General features: G+C 38.4%; 1 protein-coding gene across 1 annotated transcript; it reads left to right on the plus strand.

Annotated features, from left to right (window-relative positions):
• The first annotated feature begins 128 nt into the window (after window positions 1-128).
• Window positions 129-21014, plus strand: LOC139938066 (cholesterol 24-hydroxylase-like). The gene is made up of 13 exons (XM_071933441.1): window positions 129-335; window positions 5232-5309; window positions 5808-5889; window positions 7165-7325; window positions 9480-9618; window positions 10208-10321; window positions 11969-12203; window positions 13674-13746; window positions 14186-14270; window positions 15848-15958; window positions 16764-16849; window positions 17641-17707; window positions 19139-21014. The coding sequence occupies exons 1-13, from the start codon at window positions 196-198 to the stop codon at window positions 19313-19315; spliced, it is 1548 nt and encodes a 515-aa protein (XP_071789542.1). The 5' UTR covers window positions 129-195; the 3' UTR covers window positions 19316-21014.
• Window positions 21015-21734: the final 720 nt, after the last annotated feature.

The following is a 21734-nucleotide window of genomic DNA, read 5'->3' on the forward strand; positions in this document are numbered from 1 at the left end:
TCACGTGGGGCACCGCGGCTCGCGTATTTTTTTTCCCAGGACAGATGAGGCCACTGCCCATTTATGCTAAGTGGCCTCATCTGTCATACACGTCACAGACCAGAACGCTAGCTGTGATCACATGCAAGTTGTATAACTTCCTGAAAAGTTTCCTTTTCGGTACGGCCACGGGGGTGTGCGGAAGCAGATAAAAAGATGATCTTTCTTAATCTCTTGCTAGCTTCGCTCGTGGGATTTCCCCTGGTAGTATTTGGTAGTCTTTTTGTTGCATCTGTTTTATATCTTCATTACGTCCATGTGAAGTACAGCCATGTTCCTGGACCAAAGCGGAAAAGGTAATAAATTAATCCAGCAGTGCACACGCTTTGCCTCCGCCCCTACAAAATTGTAGGGGCGGAGGCAAAGCGTGTGCACTGCTGTAGTACAATTACAAGGCATGATGCAAGGCCGCGCTCCCCGTTGGCGTTAGTCTCAGCTGGAGACCAACGGTGGCTGGTTTACTAATAAATATATCGTAGGGCGTCCGGTTTTCACGGTGTCCCTAAAATCGAGGCAAATCTTTCACCTCTCTGGGCGCGATGTAAACAGTCCCTAGATAAAATGTTTGTGGTTTGACTTGCCAAGTAAAGGAAGAGTCTCCTCTCGGAAAAGTTTCCGTATGGCGCCACCACTTTTTCATTCGATATGAAATAATATAGTATCTAATTTACTTCAATGAGATATCCCTTTTTGTAAAAATGAGTGATAAAGTGGTGGCGCCATATGGAAAATTATCCCAAACGGGTTTTGGTATTCTTTTCTTATGGTTATGCATTTCACAAGGTACAAAAATATGTCATGATGGTGGGGCCATATAAAAAAATTGCAAACCGAAAGAGTTTCATCAACACTTATTCAATTCACAATTCATGATAATCAAATCTTGTGACTGAACATTCTGCTGAGCATTCTGGGGAAAAAATACAGGGAGTCCTAAATAAAATTTAAAAAAGCCATTTGTCATTTTCAAAAAGTCATTTTCTAATATATTTGGAGATTTTTTTTTAACCCTCATATCAATATTATTGTTAATAATTAGAATTTAAACATCGACTTGGTGGTTCAATTATAACTGTTTATAAACTGTTTAGCACTATTGTAAATGTTAAGAGAAAAAAAAAAACAGATTTATGAATAAGGGAATAAAAGAGTAGCGATGAGTTATTAAACGGCCGTTTAAAACAGACAGGGTCATTGCCTTTATCACACGGCAATGACCCTGGAAGGTTTTAAACAGACGTTTAAGAACAAGTCACGTCTCTTTTATTCCTATTCATAAATGCCTTTTTGTTAAAAAACATTCATATTACCTCAGAAAAAAGCATTTATGAATGGAAAGAAAAGAGTAGTGACTAGTTCTTTCACGGCCGTTTAAAACCTTGCATATGGTTGTCGCCGTGTGATAACGGCAAGGGCCTTTATCACACGGCAACGACCCTGCCGGTTCTAAACGGCCGTGAAAGAACTCATCGCTACACCTTTATTCCCTTAATTATTAATAATATAATATCGAAGTCTTACATAGCACACGTATCCACCAAACAAGGTGCTCAAGGCGCTCAAGGCGCTGAGTATATACAAACTTTCAGAAAGATAGTTTCAGAATTATAGACACTTTGACTATTGAAACCTCGAGGTTTGAAATATTTGTGAAGAAACTGTTTGATGCGCGTGGGTTGTGTGTATGCGCGCGCGCTTAAAAATAGATAACATTGACATCTCCGCTATTTAGTCTTAGGGCGGTCCTTGACAATGGTTTTAAATAATCAAGTATTTCTTGGATAGAGCAGACTTCATGGTTTGAAGATAATGCGCTGTGAGGTTGGTGCGCAGGGGTGCACTGTCCAAAAATTTTTGTGCGTCAGCCAAACAAAATAAAACTCAAGAGTGCAGAATATGGTACATGAATGATGGTCATAATTTTTTTTATGACCATCATTCATGTACCAAAATTGGTACTCGGCTTGCCCATACCGGCGCTCCTAGCTGGTGGGTGATCACATGTAGAGAAGTTTTATAACTTCCTAATTTCTATGTGAAAGACTCTTATTGTATATCCTGGTTTATTTATTTAGCTGTACTAGCTGTCAAGCAGACCAAAAATTACATTTACAAGTAAAATATAATTTTGCACGGGTGTACAAAAGCAGATAAGATGATCTTTCTTTTATCTCTTGCTAGCCTCGCTTGTGGGATTTCCCCTGGTGGTATTTGGTAGTGTTTTTGTTGCATACATGTATGTTGTATCTTCATTACGTGCATGTGAAGTACAGCCATGTTCCTGGACCAAAGCGACAAAGGTGTAGTATTGTATTGGTCTGGGCGAGGCAATCTGGGCGGTTTTTCATTATGCTTAAATCTATGAAGGGTTCAACATCAGCCAACAAGGTGCATTAACTCAGACCGTCCAAAAACGACAACTGGGTTGTACATATCTAACAAAGAGCCACTCAAGATCTATGCTTTGTAATCCCCATCGCATGGCCAGTGCAAATAAAGGTCGTCAGCGCCTATTGTACCCTGAGTACATAGGAAGATTAGTCTCCCTGGGTTTTCTGCTCTCCTCCTTGAGATTCGGAGAATTGCACAAGACAGTGTCCACCTGCTGTGCAGCCGACTGATGATCGAAAGTTTTTTTGTTTTGTTTCACTATACATTTTTACTACTCCTATTATTATTCAAGTCAGTCAAGGGTTTCGTAATCATTAAATTGGGATGGGGTTTTTCATGTATTATAAGAAAAGTGGGTACTGTGATGCCTAAAAAATTATTAAAATTAGTTAATAAATGAAAATTTTTATAGTCAAACACATAGTCGATAGACAAGATAGATAAAAAAATGTAATATAGCGATCCACCGTCTGCCCTTACATTTATTGTGATAGTATCGCCATATTTTAGTACAGACATAAAAGTAATTATAATATAACGCAGTAGTATTGCTATATAGCCTATTATCTTCAAGTACGCGCTAATCCTCCAATCAGATTCTCAGAATGGAGTGGTGATAAAAACCTATATTGCACGGCTAATATCACTACCATGCGTCTTGTGTGTTCTATGTCACGCGCCAAGTTCGCTTGAAGATAAATACGTTATCACACGCGCGCGCGTGGAAATACGAAATAATATAGCGAGTCTGCGTCCCATATCCAACTCGGCCTTCGGCCTCGTTGGATATGGGACGCAGAAGCGCTATATTTCTCCGTATTCCACTCGCGCTTGTGTGATAACTTATATAGTCGTGATCGTTTTACAGTACAGTGGTTAGTGATATATCAAAATGTTTGTTCTCTAGCTAGGATGTGTCAGACCTGGGGTGGGGAGAGGCTGGGGGTACTCCTTTTGTAAAAAAAAAATGATATCTCCGCTAGTTAGTCCTTGTACTATAGTACAAGAAGAGCATAGATGTCAGGTTTTTTTAAATCTGAATAAATCGCCATGGCCAATTGCTGGGTTATTAGCCAATTACTGGGTTTATTAGCCACAGCACGTAAAACATTACATGGTGCTATAAAAGGGTTAGGTCTCTTCAAAAAGTAATCCCACATCTTGCAGGAAATACTGAGTTTACTGAGTGAGTGACGGATATGTGCGCTATGAAGCCACTAATATTATTATTATCAATGGCTTAATATGCTGGTACTTTTGCTGGTATTTTTATGACCATCAATCATAAACCAAATTTGGTACTCAGCTTTTTCATGTATTATAAGATTAAACATTTTGACCGATCCCTCTGCTGGTTAGTCCTTGCTCAAAGTATTAACACAAATCATGTCAATGCCAGTATACGAACAAGATGCTTTTTTCGAGGAGCACGTTGCCTTTGATCTGAGAGTTGGTCTATAAAAGGCATTTGTCACCGTTTTTACAAATAATATGCATATGGTTGAAAAGATGTTTTAAAAGTAGAATACAATGATCCACACAAATTTGCCTCGAAATTGCGTGATTTCAGTCGACCGTGTTAGTCGACGAGGTAAAAGGAAAACGGTACAATTTCGAGGCATGTTTGTGTGGATCAGTGTATGCTACTTTTACACCATTTTTCTACCCAATGCATTTCACATGTTTTCTAACAAACGGTTACAAATGCTTTTCAAAGACCAACTTGACCGATCCAAGTCAACGTGTTCCTTTAAAGGAGTAAATCGCCCCATTACTGGGACTATTAAATGCTTAAATGTGCTGGTATTTTTGCTGGTATATTTTATGACCATCATATATGAACAGGTGATGACTGACATGATTGTGTGTTTATTCTTTCCTCTCTATATAAAAGTACAAATTTGTATGGTGCCATTCACCCTGCTGGGTGTTCAAGGCAATGACCTAAATGATTTGTGAGGGTTGTTATTTATTCGAGTGATTAAGAGCACCGAATTCAAACTCTGGTGTTTCTGATCAGCAGAGTGTGGGCTCGAATCCCCAGCCGTGACACTGTGTTCTTGAGCAAGACACTTAACCATTGCTTCGTTCTTCGGATGGGACGTAAAGCTGTTGGTCCCATGTGTTGTGTAACGCATGTAAAAGAACCCAGTGCACTTATCAAAAAGAGAAGGTGTTCGCCCCGGTGTTCCTGGTTGTGGCTGCTTAATGCGCTGTAGCACCTTGTAAACCCTTATAAGGTGCTAAATAATTGGGTCTCGGAATTCATCACTGCAATAACCTATCTTTCTGAAAGTTTGTGTATACTCAGCGCCTTGAGCACCTTGTTTGGTGGATATGTGCGCTATATAAGACTTCGATATTATGATATTATTAAATGAATCTATTAGGTCATAATATGTTTTTCAATACTTAAAATCCGGTTAAAATTCTGCAAGCCATTCTTTTGAAAAACTAATCGACAGAAAAACAGGTTATTGAAATTTTAATTAAAGAATATACACATCAAATAAGTTATCATGCAGAAGTGAACATGAGTGTGATGGGATTTTAATTGTTGAATCCAGTGTGGTTCTCTATGCTTTAGCTGTGTGTCACCACCTATGCAAGCCTCAATCACCATCACCAGCAGTTCAATCTTGCGGAATTTTACCTCAATCTCGACTTAAACATTGGTAACTTTTTGTTTAAATTGTGTCGTCTCTGTATTGTGCTCGGCTCAATAAGTAGTAGACTAGAAAGTCATAAATTTAGGTTATTACCAAATTTGTAAATTGATCGATTGGTTTGTTTCTTTACAGCTTTTTCACCGGGAATATTGCTGATATGCGGCAGGCTGTCGCAGATGGCAGAGTGTTTGAAGATGTGTTCTTTGATTGGTAGGTATCTAGTTTTTACAATTGCTGTCATTTCGGAGGTTGAAGGTATAAACATGCCCAATTTATAGAGCTACTGTAAATCAAGATTAAGACTTTTTAATTTATTTTGCTAATCATTAATAGCAGGAAATCAGTCATAAACGGCTGGTAATTTTGTACAAGAAAGTGAAGAATATGAGCAGCTATGTCATTTAGTCTTTGATAAAAAATGCCAGGATACAAATGTCAGGCCATTAAACCACTTATGTTGTTTTTGTCGTCTCAAGCGATCTGTCGTTTGTGGTGGGGGAAAGCAGGAAAAGTCCTCATCTACTGAAAAAGGAACAGCATTCATAGAAATATAAATTCCACAATCTGACATTGAAAATGTAAAAAGGAAGGCACAATATTTTGGATTATTGACCTGTAGTTAATTTAGACATGTTTTCTAATCTGTTTGTGAATATAATTTTGCAATCTCTTTATTTGGGGTTTGCATTTGTATTTCTCCCTTTGCAGGAATAAGGAATTCGGGCAGGTTTTTATATTCTATATCTTCCACCGGGCTATAGTTCATGTCTACATTCCTGAAGTTGTAAGGGTAAGCTCTGATTCTTTGGCTCTAAGAAGACGGAGTGTTACTGTGTGTGATTACAAACCACATGTATAAAATTGGCATATTATTTAGCCCCTATCAAGTGTCACAACTTAAGGTCATTTAAAAGGGTCTGGTATACAATGAAAATAAGGACAGTATAAAATTGGGAGATAACAAGGAGAAAATATTTGCTAATATTCCTCCTATTTTCAAGACATTTATAGACACTGGACACCTTTGGTAATTTTCAAAGACCAGTCTTCTCACTTGGCACTTGGTGTATCTCAAAATCTGCAAAAAATAACAACCCTGTGAAAATTTAAGCTCAATTGGTCTTCGAAGTTGCGAGATAATAATAGAAGAAAAGACACCAATTGTCACACAAAGTTGTGTGCTTTCAGATGCTTGATTTCAGGACCTCAAAATCAAAAATTCTGAGGTCTCAAAATCATATTAAAATATTCAAGTGGAAAATTACTCCTTTCTCGAAAACTACGTTACTTCAGAGGGAGCCAATTGGCACAATGTTTTATGCTATTAACAGCTCCCCATTGTTTGTACGAGTAAGTTTTTATGCCAACAATTATTTGGGGTAATTACCAATAGTGTCCACTGCCTTTAAGAAACTTTATAATTATCCAAAAAGAAGAAATGACATTGCTCGCATACCATAAATATCAAACAGTGAACTATGACAGATCTGTGAAGTGTGACAGATTGTAAGTTGGTTCAAAGCAAGGAAGAGGGCTCCAAAATGCAGCAGTATAAACTCCCAAGTGTGATATGGTGGACTTGTACCAGATGGAATGTTTTAATGCTACAAATCATGTAGGGACTTGAAACACCCTATGGACTTACATGCGTCCATACAGTGTTATCTATACAGATTTGAAGAACAGGATTTTCCGTAAAAGTGACTGCAACACTGAGCTGTGTGTTGCAGGTGTAAGGTACCAGCGAGCATGAAAACTGCCAAGACTTTAAAAGTTGCATAGTAAGCATTTGAAGACCAACCAATCACTTTCGTTCAACTTTGATTCTGAATGTGCAAAACATCACAACAAAATTCTGTCATTTTGAACAAAATGTGACAATTTTCACATTTTAAATTGGATGGTGTGTTTGTTGATAACAAGAGGATGGGAAAGTACAGATTTTTTCTTTGGCCAATTCGTTTGTGTATAAAAGGGGCAACTGAAGTTGAAATAAGAACATTCGACAATAATTCATCTTATCTTTTACCATGGTTTAACCATTATAAGTTTTAATTGATCTCAGGAAATCTTAGTGTCGGATAACTATCCAAAGTGTGGGAATGGCTACAAGGCCATGGAGTGTCTGTATGGCCAGCGTTTCATGGGCCGAGGTCTCGTGACTGAGATTGATCATGAAGTTTGGAAACCACAGGCTGCCATGTTCAGCCCAACCTTCCATCGAAAGTAAGTCTGATCCGTAAAATAACAAAAATAACAAAATATACACAGAGGCCACTCGTATCGTTTTTGTAGAATTTCTTTAACCCTGAAATCCTATGTTAAATATCCAACACTGATAATCGTACATTGTGCAGCATATGATAAAATGTTAAAGGAACACGTTGCCTTGGATCGGTCAAGTTGGTCTATGAAAAGTAGAATATAAGGATCCACACAAGTGTCACTCAAAATTGCACGGTTTTCATTTTACGTTGCGAACTAATACGGTCGGCCATTTGTGGGAGTCAAATTTTGGAGTCAAATTTTTGACTCCCATAAATGGCCGACCGTGGCCGAGGTAAAACGAAAACCACGCAATTTCAAGGCAAATTTGTGTAGATCATTGTGTTCTACTTCCACAACATCTTTCTAACCATATCGATTTTATAACAAACGGTTATAGAACGCCTTTCAAAGACCAACTCGACCGATCCAAGGCAACGTGTTCCTTTAAATTTGCATCTGGGATAAAGAATATTAATTTTGGCTTTACCCTTACATTGATGCGTGTAAGCACTGTGTACTCCCAGTACTTTCACAAGTTGCAGTATGCCTTTAGGTGCTGGGCAAACTCAGTAGTCTAGTTGGTAAGACACTGTTCTAGATTTCCAAGGGTCTGAATCCCACAAAGTTATCGCATGTGTACCAAGTATACAGTGCTAACACACATTGGTGTGAGGGTAGCACACACATTAATATTGTCAGCATGTTAAGTATTCTCTGTCATGGTCTGCATTAAACCACTATCTGCTGCTCATACCATTTGTTCTACATGATTCCTGTTTTGTTTGTTATGAGCTTGTCAGTTGTACCCTGCACCCCTGGGCGACCCTGGACTTGCAGGGATTTACCCAGGGGCTACAAATTCAAATGTGCCCTGTTATGACCCTATGTTAGTGCAACGCCGCAGGGGACACTAATTTGTTGGCATTGGTAAGTCCCCCAGGCATAGGTTTTGAAATCCCTGGGTAACGCCTGGCTTCCTATTGGGCAACCTCTTTGGAAGCCAGGGTCAGTCCTGGGTTAATGTCCAGGGTATTCGGGCACTTGTTACTTTAGAAACCCCCCTAGTTAGGCCCCCTGTGGTATAGCCACTTCCCCCAGGACACAGGTTACCATTGACAGGTGCATTACATGATGGCACTTGGCGTGTTGTAGCCTAATGGTTAAGAGACCCATGTTATGGTGTTTCTGATCAGTAGATGTCAGAGTGTGGGTTCAAGTCCTCTGGGGTCGATTTCATAAAGCGCAAAGATTCATTTGCGTTGTGACATTACACTGTTCTTATCAAATTTTCATTTTATGGACATTAAAACATTGAATTGAATTGAATCAGTTTAGAGGAATTTCAGTTTAGATCAATCCTAGCTTGTTATGAAATTGATTCCTAGTCATGACACTTGTGTCATTACAAGCCAGACTCTAAACCATTATTGCTTCGTTTTGATGGGACTTTAAACCATAGGTCCCCCATGTGTCATGTAATACACTTAAAATAATTCAGTTACACCATCGTCCATAGTTGCACTTAACGCTAAGAGAAGGGGTTTGCCCTGTGTTTCTAGCTGTGGCTGCTGAATTCACTGCTACACCTTGTTAACCCTTAAATTTGTCTTATAACCTTTCTTAAAATGTTTTTGTTTGTGCAAGTGCATTGAGTACCATAATAATAATAATAATAAGACATTTGTAAAGCGCCTAATGCAAAAGCCTCTAAGCTGTCATGTTGGTAGATCGACATGATCATCATGTCCTATTTAGAGCCTTGCGCCCATTTGGGTGAACCTGCACTCAAAATGGTGATTTGACTCCGCTCTTCTCCAGCCTTGTGAGTTTTTTTTTTCCCAGTCCAGTCCGTTTTGTCATCGATCCAGAATGTGTGCTGAAATAATAATAATAATAATAATAAACAGTTCTTATATAGCACATAATACAAAATAAAGTCTCTAAGCACTTCTGTGATTGAAGAGAAGGGTTTTAAGTTGTGATTTAAATTGTTCTAGCGTGGCACAGTCTTTGAGATTGTTGGGAAGAGAGTTCCATAGTCTCGGAGAAGCATATTAGAAGTATAAGACTATACTAAACTAATGCATTAAAATTCTTACATTGTTTCTATAGCTACCTGAAGACCTGTATTGTCCAGTTCAATTCCAGCAGTGACGCTCTAATTGAGTGTTTGTACAAGAAAGCTGATGGAAAAACAGAAGTGAACATGATGGATATGTTTAACATGGTTTCACTAGACAGCATCAGTAAGGTACATTTATATGTAATGTTGAAAAGCACTCCGCACAAATGGCGTCGATGTCGGACAATCCACCACTTTTGCGACCACTGCATCATCGGTGCAGGAAAATCAACTGTACTGCAGGCACTGGGAATTTGTCAGCCCTCTAACTTTTTTGTTTTGCAAAGCGTTTTAGCATAAATTAGTGCATCACAAAACTGAATTTTACCTTGAAGTCTCTCTTTTAGATTTTAAACGTTTTGTGATATCTTTATTAAAAACATGCTTACTGGGGAACACATTTTCTTGTTCTTTCATTCGTTCATTCATTCACTACCATTTTGTTCCTTTAAATAAATCATTATGATGATGACTGATTTGACGGTAAACAATTGGGTTTGAATGTAACTATATATTTTTATTTTATTTTTAGGAAATATTTTTTGACCAGATATACAAATAGCAGTAATTTATGAAGTTAGGAGCTTGTGGGGGGGGGGGGAACAAAATAAAGCCTAAATTTCAACCATTATATATCCCAAACAATAGTTGAAATTACACTTAAGATTTCTGTTTATTTTCAACTATGTTGATATTTGCATGTGTTATTCTTCTGTAGGTTGCTTTCGGTCAGGATATGAATGTATTTTCCAAGGAAAAATCTACATTCTGCACAGATTGTCAATTTCTTCAAGATAGCGTTTTAATAAGCCTCCAATATCCACTATTGTGGGTAAGTTGACATCTTAATATAGATGGATGGTTTTGTTTTCATCTTTTCGATTTAAATATCAATTAAAAGCATGAAAGAAAAAACACCCTTGTTGCACAATGTTTGTGCTTAATGATGCCTAAAATAGGCTTCAGGCCTGAAGTCTTTTAATATTTGAGTGAGAAATTACCTCTCTCTCAAAAAAATTACTTCAGAGGGTACCGTGTCTCACAAGTTTTGTACTATCAACAGCTCTCAATTGCTCATTACCAAGTTATTTTTATGCCAACAATTATTTGAGCAATTACCAATAGTGTCCAGTACCTTTAAAGGCAGTGGACACTATTGGTAGTTACTCAAAATATTTATCAGCATAAAACCTTACTTCGTAACGAGTAAAGGGGAGAGGTTGATAGTACATTGCGAGAAACGACTCCCTTTGAAGTGACGTAGTTTTCGAGGAAGAGGTAATTTTCCATGAATTTGATTTCGAGACCTAAGGTTTAGAATTTGAGGTCTCAAAATCAAGGATCTGAAAGCACACAACTTCGTGTGACAAGGGTGCTTTTTTCTTTCACAGTTATCTTGCAACTTCAACCACCAATTGAGCTCAAATTTTCACAGGTTCATTATTTTATGCATATGTTGAGATACATCAAGTGAGAAGACTGGTCTTTGCCAGTTACTAATAGTGCCCATGGTTTCTAAGCCAGCCTTCGCGTTATTTGTTAATGATTTTTTTTCCGTCTGACAAAATCTGTTTGGCAAATATGTAAAAATACCCTGCTAACCTGGTTAAATTTAACAATAAAAACAGCAAATGACAAAATTAATGCTCCAAAATTGATCAAAACCTCTGCAGTATACTTAAACTCACATGGCATGTTGCCGGTTTATATGGAGCTGCGATTGTGTTAGATGTATTTCTTTAGGCTAAAATGATAAAATCCTCCGCTCACGACTTCTGTTTCGGGACGCGCATTCATCTGTTGAGCACATTCAACAGATTTGCACAACGAATTGACAAATTCAAGCGCAATCTGCAGTTTGCACTCTGCCGAGTTGGCGGCTGAATCTGCTGTTCGAGCAAAAGCATGCAGAGTTTTTAAATTGCACTCTGTAAGAATGGCAACTCAAGCTAATGGTTTGTAAAAATTGTGCCCAATCTGCAGATTGTGCAAATGTGTAGAATGTAGAACACCCACCGTCGTGTACACACGTGTGCGCTGTGCAATGAATTTTGTGTGTCGTTCGCTAGGTTGTGATTGGAACGAGTTACGCATGACGATGGTCGTTGATGACAAAATCATGAGACTCAAATCAAAGAGATATCATCAAATTTTTATTGATGTGGTCTTTTTTTTAGTTTAACTTGTTTTATAATGTCGGGGGGCACAATGGATCTGGTTTTCAGTCCCTTTCTGACTGCCTAGTTTTCCCCTGGAATAAGCCTCTTGGAGATTCCTTGGACATCTTAAAGATGAAACTTCCTTCAATATCTTCTCTCCATCGGGTTATAAGAGTCCTGGTCTTCACAACCAGAATTAACCAATGTAATGAAATGAAATGAAACTTGGCTTTCATAAAAATGGGGAAGTTTAGTGCTGAGTGTGTTTGTATTGGACATGAACAAATTATTCATAGTCTCTGAAATAATTTGTATTTCAGCTTAGTCCTTTTAGAGACCATATTAAATTCCGAAGAGATGGGAGAGCTGCTTCCGTGAGAATGCGGGAGATTGGACGACAGTGCATTATGGGCCAGATGGAAGCGCTCAAACGAGGCGAGAAACTGGAGAACAACATCCTCAGTCATATTCTGCAGTCTGCAGCGCCAGCTGGTGACAGCAACGTCATAGACCTGGAGTTGATGATCGATCATTTTGTGACGTTTTTCTTGGCAGGCAAGATATTTTCTAATAGATGGAAATTTGGATCAGGGATAATATCTATTTTTGTTTTACCCATATACATGTACACTGATGTATGCTAGCAATGTATACTCAGTGCTTTCCCGAGCTCTGTGAAAAAACCCACCACAGGCATATTATTCTGTGGGGTTCGAACCCATAGCCTTTGCAATTCTAGAGCAGTGTCTTACTAACTAGACCACCAAGATTGATCGGTAGATATTCTTTACTGGGTATATTCTGATATCCACTCCAGCCTTTTTACTCACACATTCTTAATGTCATGTCTGCACTTTAATGGCAGGGTGTACATTTGGTAATTGTCAAAGACTAGCCGTCGATTTCACAAAACTCTTCCTAACTTAGGATTAATGTTATGACTTAGGACGAGTCCAACCCTGCACTGTAGCATGCAGACTTTAAGATTTATCCTAAGTTAGAACGATTTACTCGAGATAAGACGAGTCCTTACTCTTTGTGAAATCAACAGCAGTATCCTAACTTATTGTATCCCAATATGCACAAAATAACAAACCTGTGAACATTTTGGGCTCAATTGGTCATCGAAGTGGCAAGAAAATAATGAAAGGAATACTACCCTTGTTGCATAAAATTGTGTGCTTTCAGATGCCAGAAATCCTTTCTAAGATTCAAATTGTTCAAAAATCTACCTCTTTCTTTAAAACTACATTTCTTCAAAGGATGACGATCCTAAACATGTTTTATTGTATCAGCAGCTCTGTCAAGCTCTCCTACAGAGTAAGTATTAATGGTAACTAATTTTGGGGGAAAATTACCAAAGATATACCCCCTTTAAAGGCAGTGGGCACTTTTGGTAATTACTCAAAATAATTATTAGCATAAAACTTACATGGTAACGAGTAATTGGAAAGGTTGATAGTATAAAACATTGTGAAAAACAGCTCCCTCTGACGAAGAAGCATAGTTTTTGAGCAAGATGTAATTTTCCACAAATTTGATTCCCAGCCCTCAGAATTAGTTTTTTAGGTCTCAAAATCAAGCATCTGAAAGCACTCAACTTCGTGTGACAAGGGTGTTTTTACTTTCATTACTTTCTTGCAACTTCAACCACCAATTGAGCTCAAAATTTCACAGGTTTGTTATTTTATGCATATGTTGAGATACACCAAGTGAGAAGACTGGTCTTTGACAATTACCAAAGGTGTCCAGTGTCTTAAAGAAACTAAAGGCAGAAAACAGTGCATTTCTGGAGTTGAATATTTTAAATTCAAACGCCAGTCAACATGCACGTGACAGATTTTCCTGAACATGCTGAAAGGTAAATTAAACTGGTGTAGGAAACTATTGAGTTTGTTACCACTGCCATTTTCTCTCTTCAATACCAGTGCAATCTTTTTGTACAGTTGTTTGTTTCTCTTTCATGAATAAGTAAACCATACTTGGGGGTGTTTTTGTAAGTTGCTGTCGCTTTTATTTGTATAGGTCAAGAGACGACAGCGTGTCTTATGGCATCTACGTTGCTGGAGCTTGGGAGACATCCAGAAATAGTGTACAAGTAAGTCACTTGTCTTCTGATAAAAAAATTGTGTGAATTGTCGTTTTAAAACCAATGTAAACTTGTCTTTCTTTAATTTTTTTTTAGGTATTTGTTTGTGGGATGTTGGGCGTTTGTAATTGTTCAGGTTTCTTTGTGTTCTTATCTGTTTATTTAGGTTGTTTGGGTTGTTTTCTTTGTTGGGGTTGTTGTGTGTGTGTTTTTTATGGGGTGTTTTTTGGGGCTGCCATTAAACAACAGGGCCAAGTCTGGTATTCAACTTTTTTGATGTTTAAGTATGTTTTGATTTAGTGTTGGATATTTAATAAATTAATCAGCCAAATTAAAAGTTTGGTTATGCAAATTTGCTCTTAAAATGTTAGGTTGTCACACCAGTTACACACTCCGCTGTTCTGTGGTTAACTCTACTTTTTCCCCGTGTTTAAATGTTTTTTCTAAGGATGAAGACTGAAGTTGATGCAGTGCTTGGCGATGATGGATATGTCAGCTTTGAAGACCTATCCAAACTGAAATACACAACCGCTGTAAGTTTGTATGAATTTAAGGTATATTGAATAATGCACAATGAGTGATTGCTCCTTTCATTACAGACCGTGTAAGTCTGGCAATGAAATTGAGCTTACGGATGCGATCAGTCGTAAGGTAGCTGCTTTTGAAGGACTATATAGGACTCTTCCTCCGCTGTACACAGATCCAGAGTCCTAACTATTAGGGCCCGTTTCTGGGGCGGAAAATTTTCCAAGCTACATAACTCAAATCTTACCTGCAAGAAGCCACTATTTTCAACAGGTTTACATTCCACAGCAGCATACATTTTTCTGCGGTGGGTTTTGGTTGTAATTGAATCTGTCATTTGTGAAATAATGCAGCTTCCAACCTAAAAGAAATTCCTGTTTGATCGTATTCTCACAGTATTGTCTACTGCTGTACTTGCGCATAAACGTTCGCGTGCAAGACGCAAGATGCAAGACGCATGTAATTCTTGGTCACGGTATCTTGACACCCATCGCAATGCAAGATATGTGCGTCTTGCGTACGCAAATGACAGTTGTGAAGAATGTATACTGCCATGGAATGTGATTCTATTGAAAAATGTGGCTTATTGCAGGTAAGATTTGAGTTATGAAGCTTTGAAAGTTTTCCGCCCCAGAAATGGACCCTGATATCCAGGACGTCACTGTAATATAATGCTTGCTTGCTTGTTTGCTTAAGTCGAGTGGTGTCCTCAAATCACGATGGTTCCCCAAGCCTTCCTGTCCCTCATTGCTGACTTGAAATCTGTTGATTCAAGTCGCGTATCCATTTTGAGAATGTCAGTGTACGTTTGTGGCGGTCTACCAGGTTTCCTCCTCCCATGCTTAGGTGTCCACAGAACAAAATTGGATACTGGTTCGTCTTTGCTCCTGTAGCAGTGGCCAGTAAAACGCATCCTGTTGTCTGATTTTTGTTGATAGCTTGGGTAGGTTCCCATATAAGACTTTGTTGGTCATGTGTTGGTCACATGTTGACTCCAGTGGATGTTGAGAGCTGTTCTAGTATAATACGAAAGTGTCAGGCCGCCAGGGCTAGTATTGAAGGTGCTGGGAGGTCAAAGAAGTTCAAAGTCTGTTCCGTGATCAAATAATAATGCAAAAACTGTCTCCTGACGACAACTAGAGCAAGCTAGTCAGAATGTTGAGACCATAAATAACTCGCTTCCCTGTAGTCCCGCCTGATTTACCACCTACTGCCTAGGGAGTATAGTTAAAAAGCAGGACAGTTCTTTTCGGAACTGAGAAGTCTCCTGAATTGTGAAAAAAAGTCAGCTCCGCAGTAGTAGAACCTAAAGCAAGACAAGTTCTCAACAGAATATAATCTACCCAGCAAGTACATGTACGGTAGGTACACATGTGATGTTACCGCAAACCTATCTATTCATCAAATGTTTCCTTGAAAATTTGTCTGTGAGGTGTTGTAAGCAATGACCTCTGAAGGGCTCATTGCAATAATATGCTGAATTGATGAAGTGATTTATTGGTTTCATTTACGGAAAATGAAAGTTTAAACAATGCAAAATTTTAGCCACCTTTTTTTCATCTGTAACTTGGTTTAAATCCTTTAGGTGTTGAAGGAAACTTTACGTTTTCATCCACCTGTGACATCTGTGATGAGGAAGACACCGAAAGAAGTGGTCTGGAACGGCATTAAACTCCCTGCTGATACACTTGTTAATGTGAGTTTTTTCCCTTTTTGTTTCTTATTTAATATAGAGATCACTACAATTTTATAATTATAAATTAATTTTTATTTTAACCTTGCACGTATCTGTCCATATTGTTAAGACACCAACGAATAGAAAATTAATGGTAACACTTAATAGAAAACTTTACACTGAACAAATATTTCTATAAACTGGACTTGAAACACTCAAGGGAAGTAGATGTGCAACGATCTCTTAGGAGTGTTAAGGTGGGTTTTTCCCCTTTTTGTTTCCTAATTCATTCCATTATTTTACTTTGGTTTAATTCTTTGCAAAGGCCTATTGGGCATGACCCCCATTCATGTGACGTCATCATCATCAAAATACTTTTTGGTTAAGCCTTTTTGGGAGTTCTGTTTGTGTAAACAGTTGGTGGTTCGATTAGCTCCCCCGGGTCGACATTCGAATAGCTTTGACGCCATTCCAGGGGCTTAGCCGGGTCAGCCCCAAGTGCCCTGCATGACGTCACCACGAGAGGACGAGTGATCATTTGATTAGCTATTAATTGATTGTACCCAGAGTATAGCGGGAATTTAAAGCGCCACAGTGGTTACACATAAACCACTGAGCGTGGCACAGTTGCAGCCTGAGGCAATCTTGCTAGGGGCTCGATATACTGTAATTGTGCTTATGTTTGGCAACAAATGAGTTGCCAGACTGTAAAGATGTCGTTTTTCTTTTCACTTTTTCTTGATTCACTCATTACTCGTATTAAAACTTTGTTAAACTGAATGACATAAATGTAAGATTATCTATCACTTATATCTTACTCCTTAAGGTTTGCATTATGAACCTGGCGAGACAGAAGGAGTATTTTGAAAACCCAGAAGAATTTATGCCAAGCCGATTCTTAGGTGGAGACAAGTAAGACATACCTTTAATTTTCATACAAAACCCCTTGCATATTTGAGTATTAAATCTAAATGAGTCTTTTCTCAGAAATAATAGTGGCTCCTCATATAGCCCTCAGGTCTGTCACGCAGTGACGCTCATGGCGCTTCAACATTATTACCCCTGGTCACTGGGCCTTAAATCATTCCTTAACCTATCTCAGCTACCTGGGGAGTATACAGCCTGTGCTGCCAAGTATGTAGCGCACTATAAGCTAATCAATCACAAGAACCATCTCTGCCCTCGCAGGTACCCATTTACCCCTTGGTGGAGAGAAGCTTATGGTTAAGTGTCTTGCTCGGGGACACAAGTGTCACGACCAGGATTTGAACCCACACTCAGCTCAACAGAAGCATCAGAGCTTGATTTCTGTGATCTTACCCACTTGGCCACGACACCCCAGGGAAACCAAAACATGCTAACAGGGGCAAAGTTTTCAGAAACATTTTTTACAAGTCTTGAGAAATACACAGGTGTGCCATTTCGACAAGCAGATGTTTTGTTATATTTTTTGATAGCAATGGTCATTGTCTGTACTGATTTTTTGTTGCTTAAAAAGAATTGCTTGCTGAAATGGCGCCCAGTGCACATTTCACGTTTTAGCTCAGGTTTCCAATGTCGTGCTTTTGTTGTTCTATATAACCTTTGATTTAAACTTTCGAGTTTTATGGGTTTGAAAACTGCCAGATTAGAATGACTGTAGTCATAAGAAATAACAAATACCTTCCTCTTATGCCATGCCTAATGTTTTGTTTTGTCATTAGCAACAGTACCATGTACATCCCATTCTCCATGGGTCCAAGGAAGTGTATCGGGAAGCAGTTTGCTATGGTGAGTAATACGTAAGGGCTCATTAGAGGCAACTTGGATCTCTATCTCTGTTGTGTTTCCACTTCTTACAAAATTCACTAAGAGCTACAATATATTGAATAATCCATCACTTATACTTATTCCAAGGGCTCTACAATAACGGCTGGGTTTGCTTTCCCATCACCACTGGCTTGGCTGACCCAGTGCCTTGAACCCTATCTGTGTCTCATTTCACGGTAAACTGTCTCTACCGTTTGATTTATTTTCTGCCACTATTTTATAGGACTAGTAAGTTCTTACAAGAAGCCAGTTAATTGTGGCACCTAGGATTGTGTCAGTATCGAACTCAGGGTCTTTCACCCGACTCCTCAAACACAGCTACTTTTTTGTTTGTATTTGTCTATCGTTTAGCTAGATAAGTGTGAGAACTTGTCCCAAACTTGCTCAAACCATGGAGGAAGGAAGAGAAGGAGCTCGAACAAGGAACTTCAAAAGCTGAACCTGTGGTACCCCGCGGTCGTTTAACGACACCTCGTAATCACCCACATACCTTACACAAACAATGAGTTTGCGCGTGCACACTTGGTTCTTCACTCGACTATGGTTTCGTATGTCGTATGGCTATAATAAAGAAAAAACAACTTTTTTGAGACCTGATAAAATGTGTTTACACTTTCGCCCACCAAATCGAAAAACACAATTGAATACCAACCACCCTCGTGTGCTTATACCCAAATTTTGAACCACCGCTAGTGACAGGAAAGTCGCAAAAAATGTAAAAATATGCTATGATATTTCCATGTAAACACCACAAACGGTAAATGAAAACGTGTATATTCACAATTCTTGTCCCCAATGATTCAACTTTTACATGAAGGCAACGGTGCTTAGTGGCGGTACCACACCTTCTGTACAAAGAGATCTAATCCCGCTCACATCGGCCGTCCAGCAGGAGGTCTCCTATCTATTTCCACTGGTCAGACAGGGGCATTGTCAGGGTATTCTTTTGTTACTCTGCGGTAATGCGGGTCGTTCGAACTCCTTGTCTTCCATGCTCAAACTCAGACCATTTAGATCGACTTTCCTTGATTAGAGCTACTGCTCTCAACCCACTCACATTGAATCGCTCTCTCCGTCTATATACCATCTTCGATCTTTTCTTCGTCTTGTCATAATCGTTTTTCTACTGAACTATTTTCATGAACATAAATTAAACAAACTCCCAACGCAACCGGATTTGGGAATGACGCCCATCACTTGTTGAATGTTTAACATATCTTACTCCTACTTGAATGTTTAACATACCTTACTCCTACTTGAGTATCTTGGGGAGTGCCAGCTCTGATGGGTGAAGTAACGAACAAGGAAAACCATACAAACAAATGCTGTCCTCTTGTGACATTTCTGTATTGTGTTTCCTGTCATTTATACTGTTCATTTTATTGTTTCCAGATTGAGGCTCAGGTTGTCATGGCCAAGTTAGTGAAGAATTTGACCTTTGACCTCGTGCCAGGTCAGAGTTTCAACTATGTAAGGAGCATTACCTGCAAGCCAAAGGATTCGTGTCGAGTATACGTCAAACCGGCTGTACCTAAGTCTGACATAATGAAAGAAGTTGAGTTAATATGAAACACAAATCTATAGAGCAGAAGTTTGTTTCTTTTCTTGAAATACAATCGAAATGCTGTAACAAGTAAAAATACTTTATTTTTGTTTTATTTATTCCTTTCCTGGTGTATATAATCAGTAGGAATTTCTTCTTCTTTCATTAGTCTCTAGCAACTTCAATGACCAAATTATGAGTCAAAATTTTCAAAGGTTGTTTATACATGTATTATGCATTTGTTGGTATACACTAAGTGAGAATGCTGGTCTTTGACAATGAACTACCGAAGGTGTCCAGTGTCTTTTAGAACTCTTACCCAGTACATGTTTGCTGCGTGTCCATGCTGGCTTTCAAGTCGAGCGTAGTACTACTCGAGTACGAGAACTTGGGCTATCGAGTACCAGTTAAAGTGCCTATGTACCAAGTATTCTGTAATCCAAGTACTGAGTCCAATAGCCGAGTACCAGGCACTTGGATCTCTAAATAAAAGTCTGAACGTACTTTATGAAGAAATTTCTGCAAAATGAGGTTTTTTTTTTTTTTTTTTACAAATTTCTAGATGACAGCTTGTACTTATTATGATAATCATGAATATATAACTTCAATTTCAACTCTTCAAGAGCTTTATTCCTTTATTTAAAATAATAAAATGTCTATATTTTTAAGTCACCTAGAAAAAGGAATAATTATTTTTTCAAACATAACGCCTCAAATCCTATATAATAGTATATGTTTAGTAACAATAAATTAATTTTTGTAGTAATTGTTTTTATCATGATTTATATGTTTAAAAATTAGATAAAGTTGTTTGGAGGGTTGACTCCGCCTTCCCCCTTTTGTGACAGAAATCCAGGCAGACTTTGCCTTGACGTGTAGAGTAAACACACGTGCAAAGTACCTGCAAGTCCAAGTTGTGAGTTTGTACGTTTCAAAAAAAGTTTTTTTCTTGCATTTTCCGGCAATGTCGACCAAGTATATTGCTCCTGGATGCAGCAAAACAACTAAAGATGTGGTCAGTCTGCATGGCTGGTCATACTCGCAAGAGCAATTGTGCCTAATGGTCCAGTCCGACGTCTTTTTTAGCGCATTGCAGTATTTCTCTTCAAATATCGTGCCTCGATTGACGTCATGAACAGTGCCTTTTTCGGATCTAGGCCTACTATTAACTTTGTGAATAAGACAAGAACTAGTTTTTTAGAACCTTAGTTAACTGTTTATTCACATTCCACTCATCAAAACGCATAATTATATTTGTGACAAAACTTTATTTTGACAAAATACCTCTTCCAGGTGACTTAAAGGAACACGTTGCCTTGGATCGGTCGAGTTGGTCTTTGAAAAGCGTCATGTAACTGTTTGTTATAAAATCGATATGGTTAGAAAGATCTTGTAATAGTTGGTTTTAAGTTACCATTTTTAAGGGAATAAAAGGGTAGCGACGAGTTCTTATACACTGCTGTTTAAAGCTGGCAGGGTTGAATTGCCCTGTGATAAAGGCTCGAGCCGAAGGCAAGGGCCTTAAGTGCACGGCAACGACCCTGCAAGGTTTTAAACGGAAGTTTAATAATGAGTCACTACTCTTTTATTCCCATTCTTTAATGCCCTTTTGTTAAAAAACGTTAAACAAATAATATAACTACAGACACTTTGATAGAGAGGGCGCTATGTACATTTTGTAATTGAACATAATTGAATAAAATACACACTGTGTAATTCCTCGTGGTTAATGTCAACCCTCCGTTTGAAACAGTTGATTTATTTCAATGTGCCTCATCAGTCTCATTTGTGGAGTTTAAGGAAATCCCCCTACGTTTTATTTGCCCCCTGTGGCTTCAGATTCCAGAGTGGCGGCTTGGTTAAATTGATAAGAACCATACCCCACACCCCGGAATCGTTACATTGGGTCGTATGAATAAAAAGTAGTATTTACTGACAAGTACTAGCAAAAAGTAAAAGCATAAACTTCCAAGTAGAAGCATTCAGTAAAAGCATCTTCTGAATTCCGTATGAATAAACCTATTCTTTTACTGCAAAGTATTCACTTAATGCTTTGGAGTAAATACTTCTGATATACCATGGCTGAATGGCTCTTAACAGAAGGTTTCCTTTGTATTACAACTCCCATTCACGTCTACGTACGCGCTCACACACACAGCCAAAGCAGCATTTGATTTAATAGAAACAGAAATCTTCAAGTCAGCCATGAGGTTTTTATTCTGACAACATTTTGATGAAGACGACTCATCTGGACACACAGAATAAAAACGTTTTTGTTATGCTTTTGAAACTTGGAGTGCATGACAGCGCTGTATAGAGAAGATGAGAGCTGGATATGAACATAGCTATTTAAATTAAACTTAAAAGTTTTAATATAGCACGAACAACATTCTATTGAAATGCATTTAATTGTTTAAAAAATTACTTCTTCTGATTTTATGAACA

This window comes from Asterias amurensis, chromosome 1, assembly GCF_032118995.1.
Source record: "Asterias amurensis chromosome 1, ASM3211899v1".
Taxonomy (NCBI): Eukaryota; Metazoa; Echinodermata; class Asteroidea; order Forcipulatida; family Asteriidae; genus Asterias; species Asterias amurensis.

Excerpts from the sequence above, each read along its gene's own strand:
- LOC139938066 (XM_071933441.1), top strand. The coding sequence starts at position 196 with ATGATCTTTCTTAATCTCTTGCTAGCTTCGCTCGTGGGATTTCCCCTG. Across the intron at positions 15,959-16,763 it reads CTGCTGATACACTTGTTAAT|GTTTGCATTATGAACCTGGC; the intron begins GTGAGTTTTTTC and ends TTACTCCTTAAG. Across the intron at positions 16,850-17,640 it reads CGATTCTTAGGTGGAGACAA|CAACAGTACCATGTACATCC; the intron begins GTAAGACATACC and ends TTTTGTCATTAG.